A 13552-nucleotide genomic window follows, 5' to 3' on the forward strand; every position below is an offset into this window, starting at 1 on the left:
TAAATTTTTATATAGATAATTCCAGCATAAAATAAGGAAGGTCTGGTCACCAAAGAAGAGGAAAAAATTTATGTTCAAGTGATCATAGAAAGTGATTTCACTGAATAGAAGAGGAAACATGATTTGGGCTAGACATCAATAACTACGTATAAAGTAATATGTCATCTAAACAGATTCAGAAAGGCATTTAGGTGGAGCAGTGAGTGAAGAAGGGCATGTTAGCAGTAATGTAGAGAAGCAGAATCTTATCTGACCCCTTTAAAAATGAGAGACGTTCCAGATTTGATGGTTTCACCATTCAGATTCCCTCTCTCTGCACCATACACTTCAGGCCAAAGGTCAGGATGTAAGTTGCTGTTGAAATCGTCTTTAAGAATCGCAGGCAGAGGAACAACAGGGACACAGTAGGGTCCACCAAAGCCCCGGTCACACCTAAGGAAAAGAATGAGTCAAGGCATTATTTGTCAGGAGTTCAATAAGCCATTTTCATTTTTGCATCATAAAGAAAGAGACTGCCAGTTTTATTAACTTACACACAGCGTCCAGCATCACAAATCCCTCGTCCTGAGCACATCCAAGGGCACCCTGAGGCCAGTACAACATTATCAATGGCCCAGGAATCAGCTCCCACAGTGTAGTTGGCCTGAATCCATCTGAACCGGGTCCTGGGAGAACTAACCAAAGAAAACACACCATCAGTTTGACAAGCAACCTTGGAAGTGTAAGGACATTTATTTTAATTCCCTTTTCCCTTTAAAGTGCCTTTTTCCAGAGTCCAGTTCCCTCTCCTTTGAGACCCTTTATTTTCCTACTAAGTAATGGATGTTGTTTCCTCTTGACCCATAAACGAGAGAGTAGAAAACATACTACTTAACTCTTTCACCATTTCTTTCATGTAAGATTCTACAAACACACGTGTGAGATGGAAAAGTTATTTTGAAATACTGATTTATTTTGTTTTTAAAATACAGGCAGAATTTCAATTTCAGGCTTTTACTGCTATTCAGTACTGGGAAAGATATCTTAAGATGATAAACATGAGGAAAAGTTAGAATCTTACAAAGTTCTGCTACTGAGGTCCCTATTATACGGTCCCTAAGTGGCTTCTGGGAGTACGTGGACGCCCTGCGATACCTCTGCCCTATATTTTGGTTCTCGAGGGTCTGGCTCTCTAAGGCTGAGGACTACAACGATGTGATGCATTCTCATATTTTCTACCATATTTGCAATCTGTTATTTGGAGTATGCTGGGTGACAAGACTGCTTTATCCAGAAATAGAAGCAGCCTTATCAAACAACAATAAGAGCCCCTCATTTAGGAACAGATCGCATAGCAGAAGTCTGTTAGTTATTTGGAAAGTGACACAGTCTACCTGAAGTAGAATTTCAGTAGTACCATTTCAAGTACTATTGTTTCCCCTATACAAGTTCTCCTTCAAAGTAACACGGCTGTCAGCATGGTGGCTTTAAAACAGAAATCTAATCATATCACTGCTCTATTTAACACCCTTCACTGGTTCCCTAATGTGCACGCATCGTCAAGGCCAAACTTCTTAAGATGACCTACATGGCCCCTCCATCATCTGCCTTCTTCCCTGGCTCAAGCCTCTTTCCCTATTTCTTGCCTCATAATTATATTCTGACAACACTGAATCCTTGAATTGCCCCATCAACTCATGCTTCTTCTGGTCTTTGGGATTTTGTTTTGGCTTACGACAGCACAGATGCTTTCTGATGTCCCTCTTTCCTTGGATAAGCCCTCCTCACTTGGACTCAGCTGAGACATCAGCTCCTCCAGGAAGCTACCTCGAACTCCCCCGAACTGAGTTAGGGAGTATCCTCCTATGTTTCAATACTAGCCCTGAGTATTACCTCTGTTATTTTATATCATGTGTAGCTGCTTAGGAGTCTGCTGTCCTAAATACAGTGATGTGCCACATAATGATGCTTCGGTCAACATGGCCTGCATATATGACAGTGGTCCCACAAGACTAAAGTGGAACTTAATTCCTATCACCTAGTGATGGTCCTGACTCTGTGTAGGTCAAGGCTAATGTGTGTTTTGGCACTTTAGTTTTTAATAAGGGAGTTTAAAAGGTAAAAAAAATTTAAAAGCTTTAAAAATAAAAAAAGCTTTATAAAAATTTAAAAAAGCAAATAAGGATATAAAGAAAAAAAATTTTTGTACAGCTACATAATGTGTTTGTGTTTTAAGCTGTGTTATCACAAGAGTCAAAAAGTTAAAAAAATTAAAAAGTTTATAAAGTAAAAAAGCTAAAGTAATCTAAGGGCAATTCATTATTGAAGAGAGGTTTTTTTTATTTTATAAATTTAGTATAGCCTAAGTGTACAGTGTTGATAAAGTCTACGGTAGTGTACAGTGATGTCCTAGGCCTTCACACTCACTCACTGACTCACTTAGAGCAACTTCCAGTCCTGCAAGCTCCATTCATGGCAAGCGCCCTATACAGGCGTATCATTTTCAATCTTTTATACTGTATTTTTACTGTACCTTTTCTATGTTTAGATATATGTAGACACACAAATACTTGCCATTGTGTTACAATTGCCTACAGTATTCACTAGAGTGACACACTGCACAGGTTTGTAGCCCAGGAGCAACAGGCTCTACCATATAGCCCAGGTGTGCAGTAGGCTACACCATCTAGGTTTGTGAAAGTACACTCTGTGATGTTTGCATAACAACAACATTGTCTAATGACACATTTCTCTGAATGTATCACTGTCATTAAGTGATGCATGATTTTAATATATTTGGATCCTGGCATCAGCTTATTCATTTAGTATCAGAGTGCTTAAAACACTATAGATACTCAATAAATGTTTGTTGAATAATAAAAGGAACAAATGGGCTACAAGCAAGCACTATTTAAAGCTCTGGCGGTCATAGGTAACTATTTTAGGCTAAATACTAAAATGTTTTGGTTTTCTGCATTTTTCCCTGCCATTTAGTGTGCATCTCTGAATCAGAATTGAACCAAGAAAACAGAAACTACTATAAATATTTAACATAGAAAGGATTTAATGCAAGGAATTGGGTACATAGTGGCAGAGCTCAGAAACCAACAGTCAGTGGGGAAACCTGAGTTTCACAGTCAGGGAGCCACTCACTACAAGTCCAAGTGCCTCCCCAGGGAGGAGACACTGTTGCTGGAGCCTGGGGACCAGGGCCACATGGAAGGCTCTCTGGGGGAGCTGGAGCCACAAAACTCCGCCAAGGTGCACTTGAAGCAGAAAAGGAGGGAGAGGAATACCCTGATTTATCCTTTATTTCCTCCCTCCAATCTCTTGCCAGTGTCCGCCACTGTGTAAACCTCTGAGGAAGCCAGCAGATATAGGAGGCTGGGAAATGTAACTCATAGAGGCCAATTTCCCCTGCATTTCCTGCCATTTAGAACAGAGCAAGGAGGGGAGAGGCAAAGATCTGGGGGGAGCGGTCCCAGGCTGGCACCATCTTTAACCAGTCACCAAAGCACACATTAGTTCCTAGAAAGACCCTCAAATCGTCCAGATGCCTGCACCACAACAGCGGCAGCCTAGTGTAAGACAATGCAACTCCTGACTATGACCTGAAATGCTGGGGAGGGGAAGAGAGGTGCAAAAGGATATGAACACGCCAAAGGAACCACCTTTCATTCGCACTGTAGTAGTGAGACGAAAACACTAAGGGTGCTTCCTATATTTGGTCATTTCATATATTGCTTAACATGAAGAGGTATTAGTCTGCTTTATGGGTAGAGATTTATTTTTACAACGGTTTAAAAACTGAATCTGGTGGGCAGCCTTCATGTTGCTAAAGAACATTAAAGTTCGGCCTTATAAAACTTTTGGAACTCTCTAGCCATATTTAAAAATTGCAACTCAGAGCATCTTGCACCTTTTTTTTAATTCTCCCTGGCACATTCCTTGCATAATTATCATGAAAGAATAATAGAATCCCCAAGTGGAATCACAATTATTTTCAAATTAGGCGACAGAAACCCAAAGTTCTGACATGTAGCCAAATGACAATTCTCACATGGTGGAGAGTGGAAGGTAGACAGTGATCCGCTTCCAATTCTGGAATCTTTCCGAGGTGTAAATTGAACTTTCTGTGTAGTGCAGACAGCCAATGGTTGGAGGAACACACTCTTCAGTGACAAGATGCCAGTCTCTGCCATTGTTCAGAGAATACTGGAGCTGTACACTGTGGGAGTTGCTGAAGGGCTTGCTACAGCCCATGCTCATTTCAAACTGCAAGAAGGTAGATGCTGACACATGAAAATCCCAAGTCTCAGCATAACGAGGTTTTCCTACAAAAAAAAGTGCAACGGTAGCATATAATTGTGCTCTTTCCTTCCTTGGAGTTTACGCTTATAATCAACACTTGTGATAACAAACAAGAATCTTGGCTTATCTTTAGCTCCTCATGTGTGCTTTGACTTTTCTTCTCATATTTCCTGTTTTTATTTGGTTACCCATAGAACTCAGAAATATGGAAGCCTGCTAACTTGAAAAGCATTACCACCTTGAAAACGGCTAATACAGAGTCTTTTTAAAACAGATAAAGCACCGTTATACACATTTTTGCGGTACATGTGATATTTTGACACATGTATACATGTGTAATGATCAAATCAGGGTAATTACCACTTCAAACATTTATCTTTTCTTTAACAGAGTCAAGTCTGTAATTCTGCAAATTATAAAATATATATATATACTTTTGCTCTGCTTTTAAGAAACCTTACCCTTATCATCCATATGTGAAAGACAGTTCCAACAAAAACCAAGTCACTGGGCTCACCAAGTTACACTAGGACACTACAATTGCTTTTTCCTGAGAGCCTCCCTCAGCACAGGTAGTTAGGCACATATTTTTGCATTTGAAAATTTCCTCTTGAGTTTTAGTTAATTTAGTCCTTTACTTAATCAAATATTCTCCCTTTATCTGGTGATAATATATACCTATGTTTTCAGTGAATATCAGAGCAGTGTCCATAGAGAGACAGTCAATATCGACTTGACCTCCTTGGATTCGATACCAGTTGGCTTGCAAATCTATAGAGCCATCAAATTTGTCTTGAAACCCAGTTTGAGAGCTGTCATTCATTCCTATAAGAACATCATCCAAAGCCCACTGGGCTGAATGCTTCCCTGCAATCAGACGAATAAAGGCAGTTAGAGAAGGTTCATTACACAGCAATATGAGTAGCTTTATGACTGTGATTTTAAATCAAATTGTGTAGAAATTGACAGTAAATTAAGAAACACACAATACAAGGTGGATATGGATACTGCATGATCTCAAAGCTACCAGGATGTTGGAGTGAGCAGTAACTCACCGTGTTGCGGTTGCCACCATCGAAATGCTGTTGCAGGTGTCTTTGCCTCCCGTGGCAGGTCAATGGAAATGATCTGTGGTTCCAGGAATGACATGAAGTCCAACTCTCGAAGCAAATGCCACAGTATTCCATTGTCATTTGAATACTGAACAACAAGCCCTGAGTTAAAAGACATAAATCCAGTCACTTGGACAGTTTCCTAGAGGCAAGGAACAGTATTTCTTACATGGTGAAACTACAGCAACCTCAAATTGTGTCTCATAGAATGAGAGCACATTCATCTAACTTCCAAGGAATGAGTTAGTAGACCCGAAGGCTCATCAATTTCTTGACAGTTTCTAATGCACTGACTCCCAGGAAATGGAGAAAGAAAATACATAAGCTCTTTTAAAGACCACTCAGCTTTGAGTGATGAGTAGGTTGGTAAGGGGAACATAAAAACCCACTCCAGATCATGTATTTGAATTTTAGATTCTTTCCTGAACGTTACAAAGTCTCATATCATTATTATATACTCAGAAGAAATATCTCAATCTCCCTGGCACAAAACCAAGTGGCTCTCTCTGCTGCTGAAGCACAAGGCAGTAAGCACTGCCCACAGTCTGAAATTCTATTAAGCAGAAAGATCCTTTTACTGGCACTTCACACTTTGTCAGAGCCTGGTCAGTGAAGCCTGAAGGAAGCCCAATTATTAAATAGCAAACAGAAAAACTCACTCCTCTCCAGTGTTAGTTCAATTTTCCTTTGTCTGTATCACCCTTTCCCCCTTTACTTGCCCTGTCCACCCACACCCCTCCACTTGCCACCAGGGTGGTAGGATCCAGGGAACTGCACACTACACGGTGGGGACCTGGTGTGTTACCGAGGACACAGGGAAAGGCTCTTGCTGAGTGCAAAGGAACAAACTGCTAAGGATGAAATTGTGGGAATCAATTTATATAGATATAACTAGGTATAAATCAGTGTCCATCTTAGGAATAAGTCTGTGCCAGTCTTAGGAATAGTTATATACACAGTCGCACATGTATAATTTTATTAATGCTATTTATAAATATATATTTATTTGTTCTGATGGCAGGGGGCAGAGTGATAGATGGCACCTAATTGCCTATGCCATAATTATTCCTGAGACTGGCACTGCATATTCATAATTGTGAATGGGGACGCTGAGTTACTTTTTGAGTATTCACAGAAATTATGCTTGGCAAAGTTATATTTATTTGTTATTTTATTAATTTTCCTATTATTGGCTGACTGGAATGTCTCAATCCCTTTATCATGTTGGATAACAAAGAGTTTTCTAAAATAAAGTTTCAAGAAATATTACAATAAAATGTAGAGCTAAAAGAAAGCTGTTCAAGGCTAATTAATAGCACATGGAATTACTGTCACCACATCTGACAAGGAATGATGCCAGGAACAAAAATGACAAATATGCTAAAAATTAGAAATCTCAGGGAAAATTAAGCCTACCATATTTAAAATTGAGGAACTCGTCGAACTAATTGAGAGGATAAAAATAGTTCAAAGACGGAACTCTCTGGGGAGACAGCAGGCTGTACACAGGTGTAGGGATGGGGGGGCAGAGCTTCAGCTGACTGAGCTGAGACCCATGTGTTGGGAAAGGAACAGAGTCACAGACCAAAGTTCATGAGGAAAGTTGAAGTGAGGCTGTTTCTAGTCTTTATTTTAGTCAAGTTGAGGAATGTCTGGAAAAAGCTCAGGTCTCTAACCCCTGATGTTTGCTCAAGATATGTCCCATTGGCTTTTAGTGTGATGTTGGATGGTCAGGGGTGCAGACACTTCAAAATTTAGTTTTTCTTGTGGCCATTCGTTTGTGTTAATATGGTTTACACTTCATAAGATGAGAAAGAGGTAGAGAGAAATTATGTAAATAGTTATTTGGGGGTGATCTATTCAGAAGGTAGGTTATAGGACCAGAAATGAAGCACCATGAGAGTATTAATAAAATTTCAGCACTGGTCCTTTCTCGTGCCTTCCACCCAAAGTGTGGTCGAAGACCAGCATCTGTATCACCTTGGAACAGGTTTTTAAAAATATGTCCACAAATTCTTTGACACTCCTCCCTTCAAAAAGAGGAGCTTAATTCTCTTCCCATTGAGTGTGGATGGTTTTAGTAACTTGCTTCTACTGAATAGAATTTAAATATAATAGAAGGGATGGTGTGTGACTTCTGAGACTAGGTCATAAAAGGCATTGCAGTTTATTCCTTGCTGTCTCTCAGATCTCTTGCTCTGGGGAAAGCCACCCTACATGTTAGTAAGGATATTCAAGCAGCCTCTGGAGTTAGAAGCTGAAGCCCCTTTCCAACAGCCTAGAAAAACTGAAGCCTTTTGCCAAGAGCCATGTAAGTGAGCCATCTTGGAAACACATCGTCCAGCCCTGGTTAAGTCCTCTGATGACCGTGTGTCTCCTGGCCTTTGTCTTGACTACAGCTTCATGAGAGATCCTAAGCTGGAAGCATTCAGCTAAGCTGTTCCCAAATTCCTGATTCACAGAAACTGTGAGGTAACAAATATTTGCAGTTTAAGCCACTCAGTTTTGGGATAATCTGTTATGTAACATACCTCTCCAGTCCTACTTATCTAAATGTGCATTTTAACAAGCCTCCCAAATGATTCAGGTGCACATTAAAATATAAGAAGCACAGCCCAGGAGGTGCGTACTTCACTTGGTTTCTGCTTCTTGCCCTTCTCCTCATTAGCTTTTTTAGGAGTGTCACGTACACCTGCAGGCAGTAATGAGGTCTGCAGTGATGAGGGCTCCGATTCCAAAGAACAATCCCAGATAAGTATGAGAGAGTGGAGGAATGCAAGAGAGGAAAAAGGAAGACTGCAATATACATATCTTATGTCAGTTGCTGAGCCTCTGACATAACATTGGGGTCATCTAACATTGCACATCTGAATAAACCAAGCCCTTTAGCTCATCTACTGAGGGTTTAAGGCATGTATTAAAATAAAACATTTCTTTTTTTAAACTGCAATTCCATCTATGTTCTGTCCAGTCTTATTGCAAATAGCCTAATTTTGATTTTAATTCCAAATATGCAAATTCATGCTTCAGCTTGAGTAAGTAAAAAATCTTTACTTTCATCACTGGAAGAGATTTGTTCAAGGATTTAAGCAGATTTACATTTTAACAACCAGTTTTCAATAAAAGGCTGAGAAATGCCTGTGGGATGTGAATTACACGGCTAGCATTGAGTTTATAAAAGTGGCTCAAGACTAGTTGAGAAAAAGTTTCTTGTTCCTAAAGGGATCCTAAGGGGCATTTGCCTCACAGCGCAGACAGCAGCCCTTGCAGTCGGAAGTTAAATATAGAGCAGAGACTCGTATCTGTGATAAGCAGATGCTTCCTACTATACCATGCTCAGGGATTTTCTTTTCTTTTTTTTTTTTTAGGTCATACACAAATAGGGCGATATGGATTTGTCATTTTCAAAAGAGTTATGCACACAAATTTCCTTCAGATTTCAATTTATTAAATGTCACTTCCTCGGAGAGCCCCCACCCAGACTATTCTATCTAAATCAGCACCTCTCCCTGCGTAAGTTTACTTTCCATCTCATCAGCGTATTTGTTTCTGTCTAGCCCTTACAGCCTAACATTTTCTGGCTTATTTCTTTTCTTACTTGTTTATTATGTGACTCTTCTCACTAGAATGTAAGTTCCCTTAAGGGCAGGGATCTCCCCTGAAGGTGTTCATTAGTGTCACACTGGCTCCTCCCCCTCCAGCACATGGTATGTTTGTCCTTCTTATCCCTTCACCACGCTTCCTTTTTCCCTCTGCCACGTGGCTGGCGACATCCAGAATCTACCTGGAAGCTGCTTCATGATTCTGGGTGCTGGGATGAGGACCTCGGGTGACCCATGAAGAAAATGTAGCACAAGAGAGAAATCCTTTTTGTTTTAGCCCACTGATAGGGGGTTTTTCGTTATTGCAGCATAACCTAGCTCATCATGACTGACACATCTGTTTTTTGTTGACATTGTATCTGCAGCACCTAGAACAGTGTCTGCCTTAGAACAGATTCTTAGTAAATATTTGTTGAAGAGGTTAGGGAATGCAAAGCGGTCTATAAAAGCTTCTAGACTGCTGCTCCAGTTAATGGATGATTTGGATAATCAGCCTAAAAGTACTGAGATACTCAGAAAAAACAATTAAAGTCTGCAGTTAGTGATGATATGGCCAAGGAAATGTAGAACTGATGAACAGAGCCCTCCATAGCTCTAATGACTAGAAGGCACTGTTTAAGCCAGTATGCTTTACACAGTCATATATGAGATAATAACAAACATATAAGGTGCAAAATTCTTCACATGGTGCTCCTGAGACCAAGGTTTGGAGGACCCACCTGAGAAGCCCGTGGATTTTGTGCTGGGACCTAACTCACATTCTGGGTTCCTTAGTGAATCCCATCATATCTGTAGCGCTCCTGGAGCCCACCTATGCTTCAAGCCTTTTGCATTTCCTTCAGAACTGAATCATGTGAGGGAGAAGATAGTATGGGTGCCTAGGGAGGGTGGAGCTCAGGGCAAGGAGAGAGGCAGTACAGTCTGATGGCTAAGGCATAAATTCTGCTGCCAGCATGAGTGGTTTGGTTTAAGCCCTGCTCATCACTTACTAACTGCATGATTGTGGGCAAGTTACTTGACCTCTCTGTGCTCAGTTTCTATAACTGTAAAATAGGACTAACACTTACAGCAAAGGGGTATGATGAAGATAAAATGAATTAACACTGGTAAAACACCTGGAATAGTGTCTTGCATATAATATGTCTCACGAAAAGTTAATGTTTATTATTAATATTACCAAGAACTGCTCCGCCTATACAAGGATTCTTGTCCACCCAGAATGTTTATGAGCAGGAGTAGAGTTTGATCTGCATTCGGTAATGCCCCATGCAAACAAGTTTCTAGGCCTCATGCTGATGTAAAAGTCTCTGCTATTGGGTTTTTTCCCCTCCCTGGGGAAAGAATAAAGAAATAGGTTCCCTAAAACAAATGCCCCTGTGATCCTGCCTACGCCCGGAGAAAAGACACGATTTTTCAGGCTTAAGGATCTGTATAGAACTCTCAGGGAATGTGGCTCCACACAGCCACCCATTCTATGAAGGAGAAGAGAAGAGTGATTCAGGGTAATGTATCAGTTTGTGAAATCCTGGCCAAACTTTGGGAGGAAAAAAGACTAATTTGCCAGTAGTAACTATAATTTCTATGGAAATATAGCAGCTTACCTTCATTTCTAGCTCTTGGTTTGATGCAGGTAATACCTGAAGTTTTGCTTCCAATTTGTATATAAAATTGAACAAGTCTGGGGAAAAAAACTTCAGTTTACTTACAAATAGATGAGTTCAAAAGAGCATTAACCCTTTGTGTTTTGGTGCATTAGAAAAAATCCTCCATAATTATTAAGTACTACTTTTAAGCTCAGACAGCATTTGATAAGCAGAAACTATATAGATTATAATAAATTAATTCTGTAACCATTTAGACAAAGTTGACTAATAGGACCATTTATTTTATTCTGTAATAATGCTCTAATAATGAAACAAAAGGAAACAGTTTAACCCTAAGTCATCGTGACAGTCTGATGTAATTTAATGGAATTACTAAAATGGAAATTCCTTAAATCCAGATAATACCATCCTTGGAAACGTAAGATGAGGAAAAGTCTAACATTAAGAAGTTGAATCCCATATTTGTTTAAGGCCAGACAATTACCTGTCTATTACTGATTGAGACCCAGTTGGCTAACTTTGTCTCAACTGATAGTCAGTGTGATCTAAATTATGCCCCCGTCCCCAGTAACTGCCAGAGAATGCTTCCTTGACAGGCACATCTCTGAGAGAACAATGCAAGAGCAAAGGGAAAGAGACTGAAAGCAGAAAAAATATGAGACAGAACCCAAAATCTCAGTGAGGAGAAGGTCTAAAATTTTCAAACTTTTTTTATGTTTCCTTTCTTCCAATTCTCAAATAATTTAATTGATTTCAAAAAAAGCACAGTTTCATTTTAGGTGTGCTACTATTTCATTTGACCTTAAAAACCAAACTGTTTTATATTTTACCAGTAGGTGTCAGTGTAGGTATTTTACATTTCTGGGGCAGTTTCAATAAGTGAACACAAAATTAGGTAAATAAGGATGCTACATTTTTGGACACAGAATTTAAGGTTAGAAAAATCTTTGATTCACGTAGCATACTTTAAAAATAGTACTAAATAGTTTTTGTAACATAAAACTTTAGAAAACCAAGTTGACACACACTAGACATAGAGGCCTTGGTGATGACTGTACACAGATTAATCAATTTTGGTATGATTTTTGTAGAAACTACTTATTTTATTACAGAGCTAGAGTCATCTTCATTTTTACTTATCAGGATCTATATGAGGGCTGACCAGAAGATATCCAGCCATGTAACCATTCTCGTTATATTCACAATGGCTGGATACTTTCCAGACAGCCCTTGTATAGAAACATTATTATATAAACTCTCTATAACAGAAGAGAATGTTTTAGGCTAGACCACCTAGTGTGATAAATACTATGCTCGCAGAGAAGGGTACTAATTAAATACTTACCTGATACTCCTGGTGTCTAGAGGGACAGTCCTTGCTTCCCTTTTCCCAGGACCATTGAAGTAGAGAGATTTGCCATCGTTAAGTGTCCCACAGCCAGTTCCAACCTGGCCGCCAGTTATCTTGTACCACAGAGGGCTGAGCTTCCCCTCAAACCTATCAAACATCTCACTGTGATTAGGGACATTTGACACACAGGTTCCTTGTGCAGCTTCAGAAAAAAGAAATACATAGGAGAGATGCTTCATTGGAATCACTAAACATTAGAAAGTATATTCAACACAATGGGCAAAGGAAGAATTTCCACAGGAATCACGGGAAGGAAGTCACATGAAAATGTGTATCACACAATTGTCTGCCTGAGAGACAGCCATCATTACCATAGTCAAAAACACTACTCTGCCTCTGTAGTTTTTTATATTTGAATAAAGAGACATTGGGACCCACACACTTCCATAGTTCTTGCTACTGAGGATTTGTGTAAACTGAGAAATAGATTATACACAAGAAAATTTGCTCATTTGTTGTCCCTCTGTTATAGGATCAATAAACGGCATCAGTCCCAGATTTAAAAAAAAAAAAACACCCTTGAAACTGTGAGTGACAGCACTCTCCACAGAAGGCCTGCAACAGCATATGTTTGTCTTTGGTCACGCGCCAAATGAAGGCCAGAGTGCTGAAAAGCTGTGAAGAAGCCTTTTGAAGTTGTCTCCAGGAAAAAATCCAAAAAAACTTTTGAAGCTTATAATATTTGCGCCAATTTTACTCTTTAATCTCAGCTCCCTTTTCATTTTTGCTCATAGCAACACTCTCTTTTGGCAGTTTTGGATTTATCATTTCATAAGTTGCATTTTTACTTTAAATGTATAAAATTACATTTCTTATAAAAAGCAATGTAAAGAGTTCAGGGAGACCCGGCAGGCAAGTGGTTAAGAGCTTGGGTTTTGGTTCTGGAGAATGATTGCCAGGGTCTGACACCCAACTCCAGCAACTCCCAGCTGTGTGATCTTGGGAAAATTACTAAACCTCTATGTGCCTCAGTTTCCTCAACTATAAACAGGGTTTACAGTACTGTGCCACAGGGTTATTGTTAGAATTAAATGAGATGAAATAAAAAGCCTTACTTTAGGACCTGGCATGAAGTAGGGCCTCAAGCAATGTTAATTACCGTTGCTATTAATAATAAATGAATCCTGTTTAGGAAGTAAAATTTGTATTATTATGGTTTCTTCCTTAGGTAGCTCAAAACTACAAAATATCTTAGCACCTCATGTGCCTAGGTTACAAATTCCTACAATTCTTAGACTTAGAGAAGAATAAACTCAGAATCTATTTCTTTGGAAGAATAACATGAATTACAGTACTAGAGATGAATATTTTACAAATAAACCATGAGACACATGTATTAATATTCAGCTTACCGGTGTACCCCAGGTCACAGAAACACACTCCTGAAATGCAGTCCCCACGGCCACTGCAGTAACTGGGGCAAGGCTCAGATATGTACACTCCGTCTAAACCAAACGGAGGCACGTTTTTCTGTGAGCTGCTCTCCTGGATCCATCGGAATCTGGTCTTGCTGTTGGGAAAAACAATACATCT

General features: G+C 39.6%; 1 protein-coding gene across 1 annotated transcript in view; it reads right to left on the reverse strand.

The window, feature by feature from the left end:
* The window catches only part of RELN (reelin), a 462655-nt gene that overhangs the window by 89930 nt on the left and 359173 nt on the right, over window positions 1-13552 (reverse strand). Inside the window, exons 29-36 of the mRNA XM_012650296.1 lie at window positions 13372-13529; window positions 11954-12161; window positions 10606-10682; window positions 5346-5504; window positions 4969-5157; window positions 4040-4313; window positions 534-674; window positions 255-432 (exon numbers count right to left, since the gene is read on the reverse strand). Of these exons, the coding sequence (XP_012505750.1) occupies window positions 255-432; window positions 534-674; window positions 4040-4313; window positions 4969-5157; window positions 5346-5504; window positions 10606-10682; window positions 11954-12161; window positions 13372-13529 (1384 nt within the window). The remainder of the gene's footprint in view (window positions 1-254; window positions 433-533; window positions 675-4039; window positions 4314-4968; window positions 5158-5345; window positions 5505-10605; window positions 10683-11953; window positions 12162-13371; window positions 13530-13552) is intronic.

The sequence above is a fragment of the Propithecus coquereli genome, unplaced genomic scaffold, assembly GCF_000956105.1.
Source record: "Propithecus coquereli isolate 6110/MARCELLA unplaced genomic scaffold, Pcoq_1.0 Scaffold32, whole genome shotgun sequence".
In the NCBI taxonomy this organism is placed as follows: domain Eukaryota; kingdom Metazoa; phylum Chordata; class Mammalia; order Primates; family Indriidae; genus Propithecus; species Propithecus coquereli.